The sequence below is a fragment of the Protopterus annectens genome, chromosome 1.part1 (genome assembly GCF_019279795.1).
Source record: "Protopterus annectens isolate FY-2018-M chromosome 1.part1, PAN1.0, whole genome shotgun sequence".
Classification (NCBI taxonomy): domain Eukaryota; kingdom Metazoa; phylum Chordata; order Ceratodontiformes; family Protopteridae; genus Protopterus; species Protopterus annectens.
The window spans coordinates 1,784,650,886-1,784,665,120 of NC_056726.1; the positions used below are offsets into that span (position 1 = coordinate 1,784,650,886).

A 14,235-nucleotide genomic window follows, 5' to 3' on the forward strand; every position below is an offset into this window, starting at 1 on the left:
TTTATGTGCAAAAAATATTAAATATATATAAATATATATATATATATATATATATATGTGTGTGTGTATATATATATATATATATATATATATATATTTATTTACATGCTGCGTGTGTGTATGCACTTGTGCACGGACATAATTTGTAATCTGATTATTTGTTGAACTAAACTGTAATTATGTCTATTTCTGTTAACTGCTGATACTGAGATGGTTTACTCATTTTGTTTTGTAATTGTGATGTACTGTACCGAAGCTTTTTGTGCTTTAAGGACTTTTATGGTCCATTGGAGATTAAAACTATGTAAGAAAACTTATATGAATGAAATAACAAGCTAATATATGCCATGGATTCATATGGTGCATGTAGACACAGGACAGACATCATATGGAGGTTTTGTGCCATTGCTGAAGGAACCTGTATTTTGTATTCCTTTATTCTGTATTTTATATTTACTTTTTTGTTTGTGACCTGGTTAGTTCTTGCAATCCTCTAGCCTATTTTCAGTGGAGGCTTAATATGTTACTTATACTTTCAGCGTCTACACACTCACTTCTTTGTTTTTCTCAGTTAAGAAATCAGTCTAGAAATGTTTGTTTAGCATGTGTAGCACAGCTGTCTCATACTTTTTCCATGTTTCTCTTTCAGTTCTTTCAGCATCAAGTGATAAAAGACTGTACATGGGCGAAATACAGTAATGGCTAAAAGATATCAAGTTGCAACGTCTTAAGCAAGCCTTAATTTGGAAGCCTTATGTTTTGATATTTTCCAGACTGTATTGTATATATTCAGTAAATTACAAAAATGGAGAAAACCCATCAACAGAAACATTTCATGGACTTAAACATGCTGACTGAATGGAAATAAATCTGTTACATAGATTATTCTCAGTCTTGAATGCAGAAGTTTCTGCCCTGCGCTGTTAATGGGCATACTTGAATCATTGTGTATGTGCTTCCATAAAGAGCTGATCTGATTCATTTCTGCATTTATAAGTTAACAGAATCTACGTGGCCAGTCTTGGTAGCTGGACCTTCCTCTTTGGTGCGTAAATCCTGGGATTCATATGGATTCTTAACTGAAAGTATGTGAACCATCAACATGTAGCACATAAATTGGGGACTGCTGTTAAGTGAAGTTTTGTATTTACTCGTCTTCAGAATGCATAATGCAGTCTCTGTATAGCATGCATCTGCAGAGTAAAGCTGGTAACTTAGAAAACTTGTATCCTTTGAACATTCTAAGAATCCTGTGGCCTTTATTTTAAGTGATACATCCATGATCTCATTTCAAAATTAAATACTGTTTTACAAACGTAATACTACAGTTCATTGCTCTATAAATGTCAGAAGTTAAGAAGAAGTGGAAATGGTTAAGTGTACCAGATATCCTTCACCAGAATATTTAAATGTATAATGCTTGTTTTAAGGATACAGGTTCATTCTTCTGTTTTTTCAGTTCAGTTATTTAGTGGAAGCGTACTTGATGTCGTAAAACAAAGTTCTTCCTTTACTACTCCACAGTAATTATTATTTCACATTTTTCTGCTATATCGCCTCCTTTTTTTGTTTTGAACACGTGGAGTATTACTTCATTGTCAAAACTGTATTACATATTTTTCTTCGATAAACTGATTGGTTTCTACACAGTTTGACTTTACATGATAAATTCTGATGGATTATTGGAAGCGGGGTTTAATATTCAGGAGCTTATGCATAACACAGTTGTATGGCAGACAGAATGAGCTGGCCAAAGCCAGATGCGAGGAGGAGAAGAGCTTTTGCTTCCTGTATCCCATGAAGATCTTTGTTGGGCATACTTCAGAGGATGATACAAAGGATTTCTGAAGTTCTTTTGTTTCAGAAAGATGCACTCGTATGTTGGGTCTAGTGTCTGGAAAGGGAAGCTGAATATTTTTGCAGTGTCCACATCAGACTTTAGCTTAAACAGTCGTCAGTTAAGCTATCGGAGTGTTCTATTTGTCTGCCAGCTTGCACTTAAATGAGAGTGCTCTGTTGATGCATCCTTATGATGTCCTTCTACTCATATGTTGCAGTATTCATAACATGAGGGAGTCCACCTCTGGCTGACTCATACGTCCGGCCAGTATACCAAAGTCTAAAAGTCACTGCAAGGTACGTGCGATGGCACACATCACTTAGCATATGTCTTCCATAAACAGACGTTTGGTATAAAGTGGACGTCAGCACATACCTACCTCAGAACTTTTCAGCCACTTGTCCGACTACCAGCTCTGGTCGTCGCTTGCCAGAGAACTCATTTAAGTGCTTCAGATAAGTACCCCGTAGGGTTTTTTCTTTTCCTTTTGGCTACTGTGTTTTTTTTTTGTTTGTTTATTTTTTGTGAGTGCCTGTCAGTGGGGAAGGCAGATTCCACATAAAGACTCCCACAATCTTTGCTTATTTTGCTTAGGCCTAGACCACGATCACATGTGCGATATCTCTAAGACCCTTGTTCCGAAAATGCTTCGTAGCCACCTAGTGTCCCTTAGGTTATATTTGGAGAATTAGCTTGAGACAATGGAACCGACGTCGGGCCCTTCAGAAGAGCCGCAACTCAAGAAGGCCAAGAAGCCTCAGCCTGACCCTACAGCTGCTCCCTCTACTCCTAGCATCCCTCCCGATGCTGATGAAGGCCTGAAGGCTGCTTCAGAATCTGCAGAGCTGCCTCACTGGGTACCTTGGTAGAAGCCGTTAAGGAATCTGTAGGCACATCTTAGAGGTATTTGCAGGTGTCCGACTCGGGCACCAGGTGGATCCACAGCACGTTATCTCTGAAGGCCTGCACGGCATGATGCAGATTGTGGTTCATGAGGATGTTCTTATGTACATTATGGAATGCTGCCCGGTGTCAGGCCCTTCTTCCTTTTATCACCTAGCTCCTGAGGCTCCAAAGAAGAAGAAACTAAAAACTAAACCTACTTCCCCATCTGCTCAGGACCATGCTTCCGATTAAACGTCTGACTGGCATGCCTTTACCCAAGGCCTCTTTAATGCCTTCATGGCCCTCCACCAGATGTCAGCCCCTTCTTTTCCAGCACAGGCCCTTTCTCCTTCTACTTCTTTGAAGAGGCCTGTTGAGGATGTCTCTTCTGAAGAGGAAGATTCATCAGAGGATGATTTTTTTGCCTATTCTACTCAAATTGCCTCTCCTCTAGGTTATGCCTCCCCAGAGGAGGAATCTAATGGTGCGGATTCCACTGGGGAGGATATTTCCTTTAGAGAGACCATTTTGAAGATTTCTTTAAGTGGGATTGCTGCAAAGTTTCTGAGATTCAAAAGAGGTACTATGACCTCCTACAGATTGAATTCCCTAATCCTTTAGCCATCCTTCAAGTCCTACCGGCCTTCTGGATGCCTTCACTGTCTGCAGCTTCCAAGTGCCAAGATTCCCAGCCTCTAGCCCCAAGGGCACTGACAGATTTTACAAGGTGCCTGAGGATGCCAAGTTCCTTTTTAAGGCACCCTCTGCTGATCCAGCTACTATATCAGTGACAGCAGATAAAGCTTTCAAACTTTTACCGTCCACCTCCCTGCTTCCCTCTGATAAGGAAAGCAAGGTTATGAAGAGGCTGGTGAAAAAAGTGTATATGTCTGCAACCGTGGCCTTTAGAGCAATGAATTATCAGACTCATATAGCCAAATATTCCCTGGCTCTTTTGGTGGATGCAGTGAAACTCCTGCCATAGCTTCCAGATTCTCCCAATAAAGCCAAGCTTTCCAGCATTCTTAATTCCTGCTCCCTGGTTACTAGGCACTCCATGAAATGCAGTTATGATGCAGTGGAGGCATCAGCTAAGTCTGCAGCTATGGGGTCTGTCCTGAGAAGGTATTCATGGCTTAGATTGCAACCCTTAATGGATGATATCAAAGCTAAGCTCATGGATGCCCCTCTGGACAACAAGGCCTTATTTGGCACTGCAGCTGCAGAGCTTTTTAAAACCCTTCAGGAAAAGGAGAAGGAACTCCAGGATTTAAAACCGATATTTGTCTCTCCTGTTCGCCGCTTCCAGAGAAACTACCCAGCCAAAACCACCTTTGTTAGGAAGGCAACTAAATCTTTCCCACCAAAAGGTAAAAGGGATGTTAAGAGGCAGGCTCCTTCTACGTCTGCTTCCTCCACACCCTCTCAGAAACAGCCTTTTCAGGCCAAACCTGGTAATCTATTAACTACCAGATCCCAGATTCGTTTACCCCCTTTCTCTTCACCTATCTCTTTCCCTGTCAGCTTGGAAACAGATAACCCCGGACTCTTGGGTCCTTTCTATCGTTGACTAAAGTTACTTCATCATATGGGAAACCCATCCTGTCTTCAAGGGAATCCCACAATCCCCACACGACCAAATGGAATTCTTCCTACTAGTCCTCTCCTTTCTTCTTTCTCAGGGCACTATCCAGGAGACGCCACCCAATCAAAGGGGAAAAGGATTTTACTCCAGGATGCTTCTGGTCCCAAGAAAGGATGGCCCTTGATGGCCCATGCTAGACCTGTCCCACATAAGTTCCTTTCTGGAAGTTCCCACCTTTCACATGCTGACCTTCCCTACTCTACTCCCTCTGATTCTTCCCCAGGCCTTCATGGTGTCACTGGACATAAAAAATGACTACCTTCACATTCCCATTCACCAATGGTTTAGGAGATTCCTTTGCTTTTCTGTGGCTTCCTTTCATTTTTGTGCTTTGCCGTTTGGTCTGTCTACAGCACTGATGGTATTCACAAAATATTTAGCCCCTGTTATAGCCCACTGCAGACTGCAGGGCATGCAGATATTTCCATACTTGGTCGACCTACTCCTCCAGGCCCCATCACCAGAAATACTCCTGGACAATCTTTCCTACACTATGTCCCTCCTGAGAGGACTAGGGTTTACCATCAACCTCCAAATGTCTTCCCTGACCCCTTTCCAGCATCATGTCTTCCTGGGGTGCAGGATCCTGACAAGTTGAATGATAGCTTGCTTATCCCCAGAAAAGATCCTGTCCCTCACGTCATATTTCCAGGGCCTAATACCACCTCAGTCCTTGACCACCAGGGAGTTCCTGTGCCTCCTGGGGTTCATGGCCTCAACTGTTCCAGTGCTTCCCTTTGCCAGGCTATGCATCAGGAATTTTCAGTGGTTCCTAAGAAAAGTTTGGAAGCATCACTCTCATCCACTGAAATTTGTTGTTCCCCTACCCTGTTTGACAAGGAATTTAGAGTGGTGGATTTCACAGGTCACCTGAAATCTAGGCCTACCCCTTCAACCACTCCCACACACCCAGGATCTGTACATGTATACATCAGACACAGGATTGGATGCAACTCTAGGAAACTGGAAGGTGAGGGATGTGTGCACCCCTCCATAGACAAAAGAGCATATCAACATAAAAGAAGTAAGAGCTTTGATCTTTGTCCTAAAAATCTTCAAGTGCAGGATTTCACCAGGGGTCCTAAGGTGGTTCACAGACAATAGCACAGTCCTCTGGTACATCAACAAGCAGGTCGGGACAAAGTCATATATCCTCAGACTGGCATTGTACACCTGGGAGACAGCCCAGCCCAGCAGAGCTGTTTAAATTCCCTCAGCTCAGAATGGGATAGACTCTCTAAACAGGTCCATGACTCAATCCCATGAGTGGATGTTGAACAGGGATGTATTTCTGGACCTTGTCCATCAGTGGGGTATCCCTCAGATCTTTTCGCCTCCCCCATGTTGGGAGGATGGCCTAATGGTTAAGGTGTTTGCCTTATGAACACAAGATGCAGGGTTTGAGTCTCACATGGGATAATTGGCTAGGCTTACAATGGCTCGCAAGGGCAGTTAGCCTAGTATGAACCTATGAACATAACTATGAACAGACAACTTCCCAAGTATTGTGCCAGGATTCCACATCCTGGGGCATGGAAGGTGAACAATCTGTCCTTTCCATGGAAGGGGATGTTTCTGTATGCATTCCCCTCCTTCCAAAGAGTCTTCTGAAAATTCAGTGAGAATGACAAAAAAATCTTGCTGGTGACCCCCTTTTGGCCAAGACAGCATTGGTTCCCCTTTCTACGTTTAGCCAAGGGTAGTCACCTCAAGTTACCCCTAAGGACGGACTTACACAGGAGAAGGGAACTTTAGTACATCCACAAATGTCGACCCTAAACTTGACTCTGGATGATAGGGCTTTGATTCTCTTTAGACACCTTTGCACTGAGGATGTGCTACAAGTTATTCAGGGAGCCAGAAAAACCACTACTATGAAATCCTATCCAAATGAAAGAGGTTGTCCTTTTGGTGTCTTAAAAACATTTGCAACCACTATCTGTAGAGGTGCATTGGTTTTGTTTTACCTGTGTGAATTAATGAAGAATGGCTTGTCATATTCCTCAGTCAAGGCACATCTTTCTGCCATTTCAGCATGCTTACCTATGCCCCCTCCCTTGGCTTCCAGGTTGTAAGTCAAACTCTTCCTAAAAGATATCCTTCACATTAGACCACCAAGGAAGCCAATGCCTTCTCCTTGGAATCTCAATTTTGTCCTGGTAAAACTTACCCTAGCCCCCTTTCGAACCAGCAATGTCTTCCTCACTGCAGCACTGCACATGGAAAACAGTTCTCTTAGTAGCTATTACCTCTGCCAGAAGGGTGTCTGAGCTGCAAGCCCTCAAGGCCTCTTCTCCCTTCACTGTCTTTCATAGGAACAGGATTTCTTTTCGGACTAACCCATCTTTCATGCCCAAGGTGGTAAATGAGTTATCTCTGAATCAGGCTATCAATCTCACTACCCCTTTTCCCCAATCCCCCAGTAAGAGGATTCTCCACACCTTGGACGTTCACAGACAACTCGGATGGTATTTGAGCAAAACCCAGCCCTTACACAAGTCTGACAAATTGTTTGTCTCCTATCACCCAAGGGCTCTGGGCCAGCCTGTTTTCAAGCAAGCTATTTCTTCTTGGATCTCTAGAGCCATTTCTTTCTGCTACTCAGCCAGTGGAAAGGATCTGTCTTCCCCATAAGGGCACACTCTACTAGGGCTGTGTCCTCTTCTGGAGCCTTCCTTAAAGGATTGTATACAGCTTCTATCCTGGAGGCAGCTACCTGGTCCTCTCTTCATTCCTTCACAGAACACTACAAATTGGATGTTATTTCCAAGTTTTCCAGGTCCAAAGCAGGGTTTGCCAGAGCTATTCTCCATGGCTTTGTGAAAAATATTTCTGCTTCTCCTCCCAATTCCTCCTCTAAATGTGCCTTGGCATTCTCCCTCATCTTATGAATACTGCAACATATGAATAGAAGGACATGGAATAGTTGTGTAAAAGCTTACCATAACTATAGATGTCCCTCTCTTCTCTTCTATATCCTGCAGTATTGCTTCCACCCCTGCCTTCCCCCTGATGCTTGCCTGATACCAGGTTACATGTTGCTTACTTTTATCGGCTGGTGCTTTGCAGCATTAGTTCTGAGGTAGGTACGTGCTGATGCCAGCTTTATACCGAACATCTGTTTATGGCCGACGTACGCTAAGTGATGTGCGCCGTCACACATACCTTGCCGTGGCTTTTAGACTTTGGTATACTGGCCAGTTGTACGAGTCAGCTGAAGGGGACTCCCTCATATTATGAATATTGCAGCATATAGAAGAGAATGACATCTGTGGTTATGGTAATATTTTACACAACTATTCTTTCTTCAGAATTACTACATATTCCTTACTGATATGTCATGCAAATGGCCTTTGAAGACCGTCAAAACTTTGCTTTTAACATTCTAAGTTATGAGGCTTGTTATGTGTTCTTTATTGACCACTCTAAAATTTTATTTTTTATTGCAGTTGTCCAAATAATGACTGAGGTTATCTTAGTTTCAGTCACCTTACTTCTGTACCTCTTTCAAGTCCGTAAACTCTGAACATAGAGAAACAGATTAGGGCTTGTGGTTGGTTCATTGCTGTGTATGAATGACACCCTGGTTAGTATATACCCTGAAGCTTTGGTACAAGCACCCTGGTTCATATACGACAAGAAGGCTCCGAAGATACCACTGGTGTCCAGAAGTCCGAATGAGAAGGGAGTCTGCTATATCCAGAATGAGGGAAGTAGATCTGCAGAAGTCAGGCCCTTCGTGAGCCTTCCTGCCGGCATGAATCCCAAAAGTCAAGACTGCAGTAGTGAATAAACAAGAATATCTACAGTTATATTACATTCCTAACACATCTGTAATTTCTAGCCTCTTGAGAACAAGAAAGAACTGAATGTGGTGTGTATGTGGATGCCCTCCTTTCTACTAGGGCATGCCAGCATCCAAAAAGAAGATGGCATTCATCCTACCTAAGTAGAGAAGGATGTTCGGCATTGAGAATTTGGGCCATTTTCCAGGTTCAGTCTGGGGTGGAGATCCATACATTATTGCAACAGTGAACACACTTGAAAATTTGCTTTTCAGCTTTTTACAAATCTTCAGTGTTTCATGAAATATACATCAAATTGAATGTGCAAACATATCAGTTCATGTCATCCTTTAATTTATTAATGCAAACATGCATATGTACTAGTTTTATAACTTTTCACAAATAGTATCTTTTGAAATATGAATCACATTGACTGAATGTGCAAGCACATTAATTCATGTCATCTTGCATGTACCCCATTGCTCCCTAATGACAAGGCACCATTCTTGAAGTATTAGTATTAATATGCGTATATTGCAGTTATCCTTAACTGCAGAAATAAGGCTGTATAGTTCAGAATATGTACTTGTAACACAGCTCATTTATGTGTCATTTTTTTTACCTGTCGTCCTGTCCATGTATTGATGCATATGTATTTGCTGGTATGTCCATTAATACATTATTAATGCAAGCATGCCAAATGACCGCATTTTTCCATAACTTTTCAGAAATAGTCTTCAGTGCCTTATTGGATCTTATATCTGATTTTGACTATGCACCGTGCTTCCTAATGCAGAGGATGCCATTTTTTTGATATGTGACTAATCTCTGCTTTATGGACATATAAAATTGTTTAGCTTGGGTCATGTGACTGTTATCCAGCTCTTTTTTTGCTGTTTGTATCACCAGCCTCTGCATAGGTGCATACTTAGTGTTGCTGCCAAGTCTGTTACAATGTAATGTACTGAGACTTGTCAAATATGGTATATTTTCCATTCACAAGAAATCTTCTGTAATTTTATAGTACATGCATCTTATTTTGACTGTGTACACACAGTATTTCATGTCAGCTTACAGAGGAGACACCTTGCTCCCTAATGCCTAGGCTGCCAGTCTTGAAATTCTATCATGCAAATGCTGCTAATATTCATCACTCAGTAATAAATCTGTATAGCTCAGTGTGTGTGCCTGTTACCCAGCACCATTTTATGCATTTTTTGCTACCATCCTTTGTGTACAGGAATGCATGCATACTATGTTGCTGCCAAGTCAGTTAATGTATTATTAATGTAGACCTGCAGACACAGTACAGCATATATTCACGATTAATCTTCATCATCTCATCAGATATACAACTCATTAACTTTTTCACTCTACATCTTGCCTCTTAATATTGACTGCCACTCTTGAAATGTTAGCATTAATATGCAAATATTGCTAATATCCATAACTGCAGAGAGAACGATGTTTAGTTAAGAAGGCTATTACATTACCAGTCTCCTATGTACTGCAGTAGCAACACTGAATTTTGTACATCTGCTGTTTTGGTAAATATGTTATATTTATGTATGGGAACGTTTAATGTCCAATGCTATTTCACAGCTGTTTTCATTGATATGGAATAATATGGAAAATATCTGTGTACCAGTGCCATCTCACAAAACCCCAGTAAAGCTAAAGCTGTGTTATTTGGCAGCTAATATTTTTTCAGAAGATTGCTAATTTAAATGCCCACTAATTGCAATAGATGGAACTGAGGCAGACGTTAAAGCTGAACCGCTGTTCCTAAGCTAACATATGCAAGTTGATTACTTTTAAGATCATGTGGTAAATGGTCCAGCTGACTGGGTAAATAAGAGGCACCTTCCACACCAAATAAACTTTACACTATACAAATGCAGATGAGAATTGTTATCTTTGACTCACCTCAATTTCACCCACGTCAGAATGAACCCAGTGTAGTCTTAACAGCAGTAATTGAAATTTTATTAAGATTACTTTGAGAGTATGTGCTCACACATGCCCATTTTCCTGGAAGGGTTACTGATGTCTCTCCATTACCAACATCTCCTTTCTTGTCTTTATTGTAGATCAACCTAGATTAGCATATCAAAATAAATGCTGTTTACCCTTAAAATACACCACTTGCTAAATATTTATGTGGTAGCAATATCTTGAGTGGTAACTCTCTGCAAGGTAAAACAGTTGTTTATTGCAACATCCTAGTGTACATATCCTTAGTAATAATCATCCACAAGCATTACAATTCAGTAATAAAATACTTTACTTGAAATGAAAGTAAGCATTGCAGTTAGTAAACATTAACAAGGAAAATACAAAATAAATGCATTTAAACAGACCTAGATTTCCAAGGCCAGGATTGCCATAGTGTTTACTTGAGCAAGATTTTTACTGCCTAGTGGCAGTACGGTGCTGTGCATATTACTGAAGAATATGTAAGTGACAACAAGCATGACTGGGCAGCTAGCTGTGAGTTAATGCAGTTGTAGTAAAACTAAAGAGCTGCATGCCAAGCAAAGAGAAACAGGGAAGCAGAAACGTGGAGCAAGGTAGTGGCCATGTGCTGGCTAATGAGGTCTTGCAATACTTGTTTGCAGCAGGTAGAATGATTGGCACATGATTTGGCAGGCAGTATGCAGGTACCATAGACTGATAACCTGCAGCACATTGCAAATCCTTGCCCCCTGCTCTTAGGTGTCCACTGCCCTGGACATTTAATGGTTCTAAGAAGGGGTGTATAGGATGGTAAGAAGTGGAATAGGTGTAGTAGAGGTGCACACAGAATGCAAGTGTAAAGGAAAAGCAAATGTGGAAGGTGAGGCACATTTTTATGCATCTAGGTACCTCATTTTATATCTGTGTAGAAAAAGGGGTTGAAGGGAAGGATTACAAGTAAATGGAGAGGAAAGTTGAGTAAAGGTAGTCTTTGGGACACATAAAACAGTAAAAATAGATTGAAGTGTACCCATGGGAAAGAGATGGCCTGGACAAAATGTTGACAGATATGATGGGAAGAGTGGACAACACACAAGGGACGGGTTATAGCACAATATGATGGGGGGTATAGGCAGTGTGTTGACTGCTAAACCAACCTAGAAGGATGTTATACCATGTAGATTGTCCAGATAGGCTAGGGCAGAAACCTTACCCTGCTATAGTTACCTCATGATAGGAATCTTACAGTCAAGCTTATATGCCATGCACTCTCAAGAAAGGCATGCTGATTACTATCCAATGGGCTTCTCACTGTCTTCTGCATTCCCGCACTTACTGGTTTACTAATAGCTATGCTGCAGCAGGTGATCAAGAAGGCTCCCTGCCAAGGACAGTTCAGTAGCTGTCAGTGCGGCACTCCCACCCCTCTCTCCTTCGACAGCCACTGGGGCAGGAGACAGCTGTGGATGACATCTTTTTTTTCCCAGTTTCTTGACCTGCAGAAGGGAATTAGAGAGGAAACCTTTACTGATAATATCGTACAGATGGTACATGTGCTGTGCTATATTCCTCATCAGTGCAGAAGCCTTTCTTCACTTTAGTAAGAGTAATTGTTGATTGGCTACTGGCTGGTAAAGGTTGGCTGGTCTAGGGCTTGGAGTAAGTACTCATTGGTCCTTTTGAGATTTTTAAGTTGTTTCAGGTTGTATCTTCTGGTATTTAAGCCCTACCTTTGAGAGGATTTCTGCCTATACACACTGAGCTGAGCGGAGGAGGGGCACTGACCACATCTCTGATCTGTGATATATAACAATAACTATCTTGTTTTTTTGCTTATTTTACTAGTGTTTGCTTATTCTAGTCATTTATAGCACTTTTTAATTGTCTGCCGCATAATTTTTACTGTATTTTGTTGCTATAAACTAATCTGCACAGATGTACTAAAATTGTCTACCTAGGGCCTGTTAAATTACGTTTGTTACTGTCACACTGTTTATAAAACGTTTTAGTTAGTTACTGTCACACTGTTTGTAAAGCTTTTTTTAGCTAGTTTCACTGTGTGAAATGTATTAACTGGAAATTTTCTCCATTTGTTAAGCATCTGTCCTGCCAAGGAGTGTATCATATAACTGATTTGTTTGCAGTTAAAAGCATTCTCTAGGGTCTTCTTGCTCCTTTATCTTTTAAAACTTTCATTTAGTGGCTCATTGCTGTTTTTCTGCTGTGATAAACATTTCTGTAGTGTTTTCTACCTAAAATAGTGTAGCTAGTTGCCGTAGCACAGCCCAGTTCAGGTTTGCTGTCTCTGGGGCCTGGGTGTTTGTTTGCAGTGTGTGTTTGTTCTGAGCACATGTTCCAAGCCATCATGGCTTAGCAGAAGCCTTTCTTCACTTTAGTAAAAGTAATTGCTGTTAATTGGCTTCTGGCTGGTAAAGGTTGGCTGGTCTAAGGCTTGGAGTAAGCACTCATTGGTTCTTTTGAGCTTTTTTTAAGTTGTTTCAGGTTGTATCTTCTGGTATTTAAGCCCTACATTTGAGAGGATTTCTGTCTATACACAGTGAGCTGAGCAGAGGAGGGGCACTGACCACAACTCTGATCTGTGATATATAACGATAAGTATCCTGTTTTTTGCTTTTTTAGCAAGTTTCACTGTGTGAAAGGTATTAACTGGAAAATGCCTCCCTTTGTTAAGCATCTGTTTATTTATTCTGATTTCCTGCCAAGGAGTGTATCGTATAACTGATGTGTTTGCAGTTAAAAGCATTCTCTAGATTCTCCTTGCTCCTTTATCTCTTTAAAACTTCAATTTAGTGGCTCACTGCTCGTTTTCTGCTGTGATAAATATTTCTGTAATACTTTCTGCCAAAAATAGTGTAGCTAGTAGCTGTAGCATAGATCCCCCCCCCCTCTGTTTTCGTGTCTTGTTCTTATAGTTGGTGGCTTTGCAGTTGCCCACCCCTTCTGTAAATTTTATCTGGGGCACTCCTCCCAGTCTAGTGTCATTAGCTCATTTTGACTTTTTTCATAATTTACTGCTCTCTGCACTTGTTTCTTGTCATTTTTAATGTATCTGCATTTATTTAAGCTGTATTTGCCTTAATATTGCTACACACTCAAGTGTGCTAGCTTGTACTGCATTTAAAGTGTTCTTGCTACTGTTTTAACTGCTTTTCTGCAAAAAAAAAAAAAAAAAAAGTTCAAAGCTTGTTTTCCCACCTTTCCTGTAACTAGTCTAGTCCAGATACAGATTTGCTGTATCCAGGACTGTTTTGTAAGATGTTCTTTGTGTTTCACAGTTGCATTCATTACATTTGGGTTATCCCTGCCAGGGTAGCCGTCGGCCGGCCCGAATACCAGATAATTAGTATTTCTGTGTCAGTTGCTGTTGCTCCAGGACTGACGTCAGGTCTTCAGTAGTATAAAGTAAGGCAGCAGACGCCATTACATAAGTCTTTCTTGCCATGGAGCCCAAAGCAGAAGCAGTTTGCACAAGTGCCGATTGGCCGCTACCTGAGTTTTTTTCTACCAAATTGAAGTTGAAGTCTTCTAAAGGTAAGTACGCCGTTGGGGATCCTTTTTTCTTGCACGAACCGATGTCAGAAAAATTTAATAATGGTCTCACCTGTGGAAAGCAAATGCCACACCAAGACTTCCATTCTTACTGCATCACTTGTTTAGGCCCAGACCACAACGTCCCCGTTTGTCACTTCTGTGCTTTGTTTAACGCCAGAACTGTCTGTCATCGGGCCCTTATTGTAGCCATATATTTTCGCTTACAGTCCTCAAACACCGATATGGCTTTGGTAAGCCATCTGACAGCAGATCTTCCAAAAAAAGTAAAGATAAAGACAGACAGAGACAGACCGCACAGGTCCAACCCTACCGACGCCGCTTCCGTTAAGCTAGTCGTCAGTTTTCTGGTCCTCAGTGAGGTGCGTTCTCAGCCCCTGATGCTTGCTTCTGTGGATTAGCAAGCCACTACCGAGACCCTTTCGGAGTCTGGTATGCTGAAAATATCTTCTTCGACTAAGGATCCTGCGGTCGACTCTACCTTGGATGGGTCCAGAGCCGCTGAGCAGGCACTGGCTTCCGAGGAAGTCCTTCGCACTACTGATTCTCGACAC

At 41.5% G+C, this 14,235-nt stretch overlaps 1 protein-coding gene across 1 annotated transcript in view; it reads left to right on the plus strand.

Moving 5' to 3' along the window:
* The window catches only part of SNRNP40 (small nuclear ribonucleoprotein U5 subunit 40), a 433,394-nt gene extending 423,339 nt beyond the window's left edge, over positions 1-10,055 (plus strand). The window contains exon 10 of the mRNA XM_044084651.1: positions 650-10,055. Coding sequence (XP_043940586.1) covers positions 650-699 — 50 coding nt within the window. The 3' untranslated portion in view covers positions 700-10,055. The remainder of the gene's footprint in view (positions 1-649) is intronic.
* Positions 10,056-14,235: the final 4,180 nt, after the last annotated feature.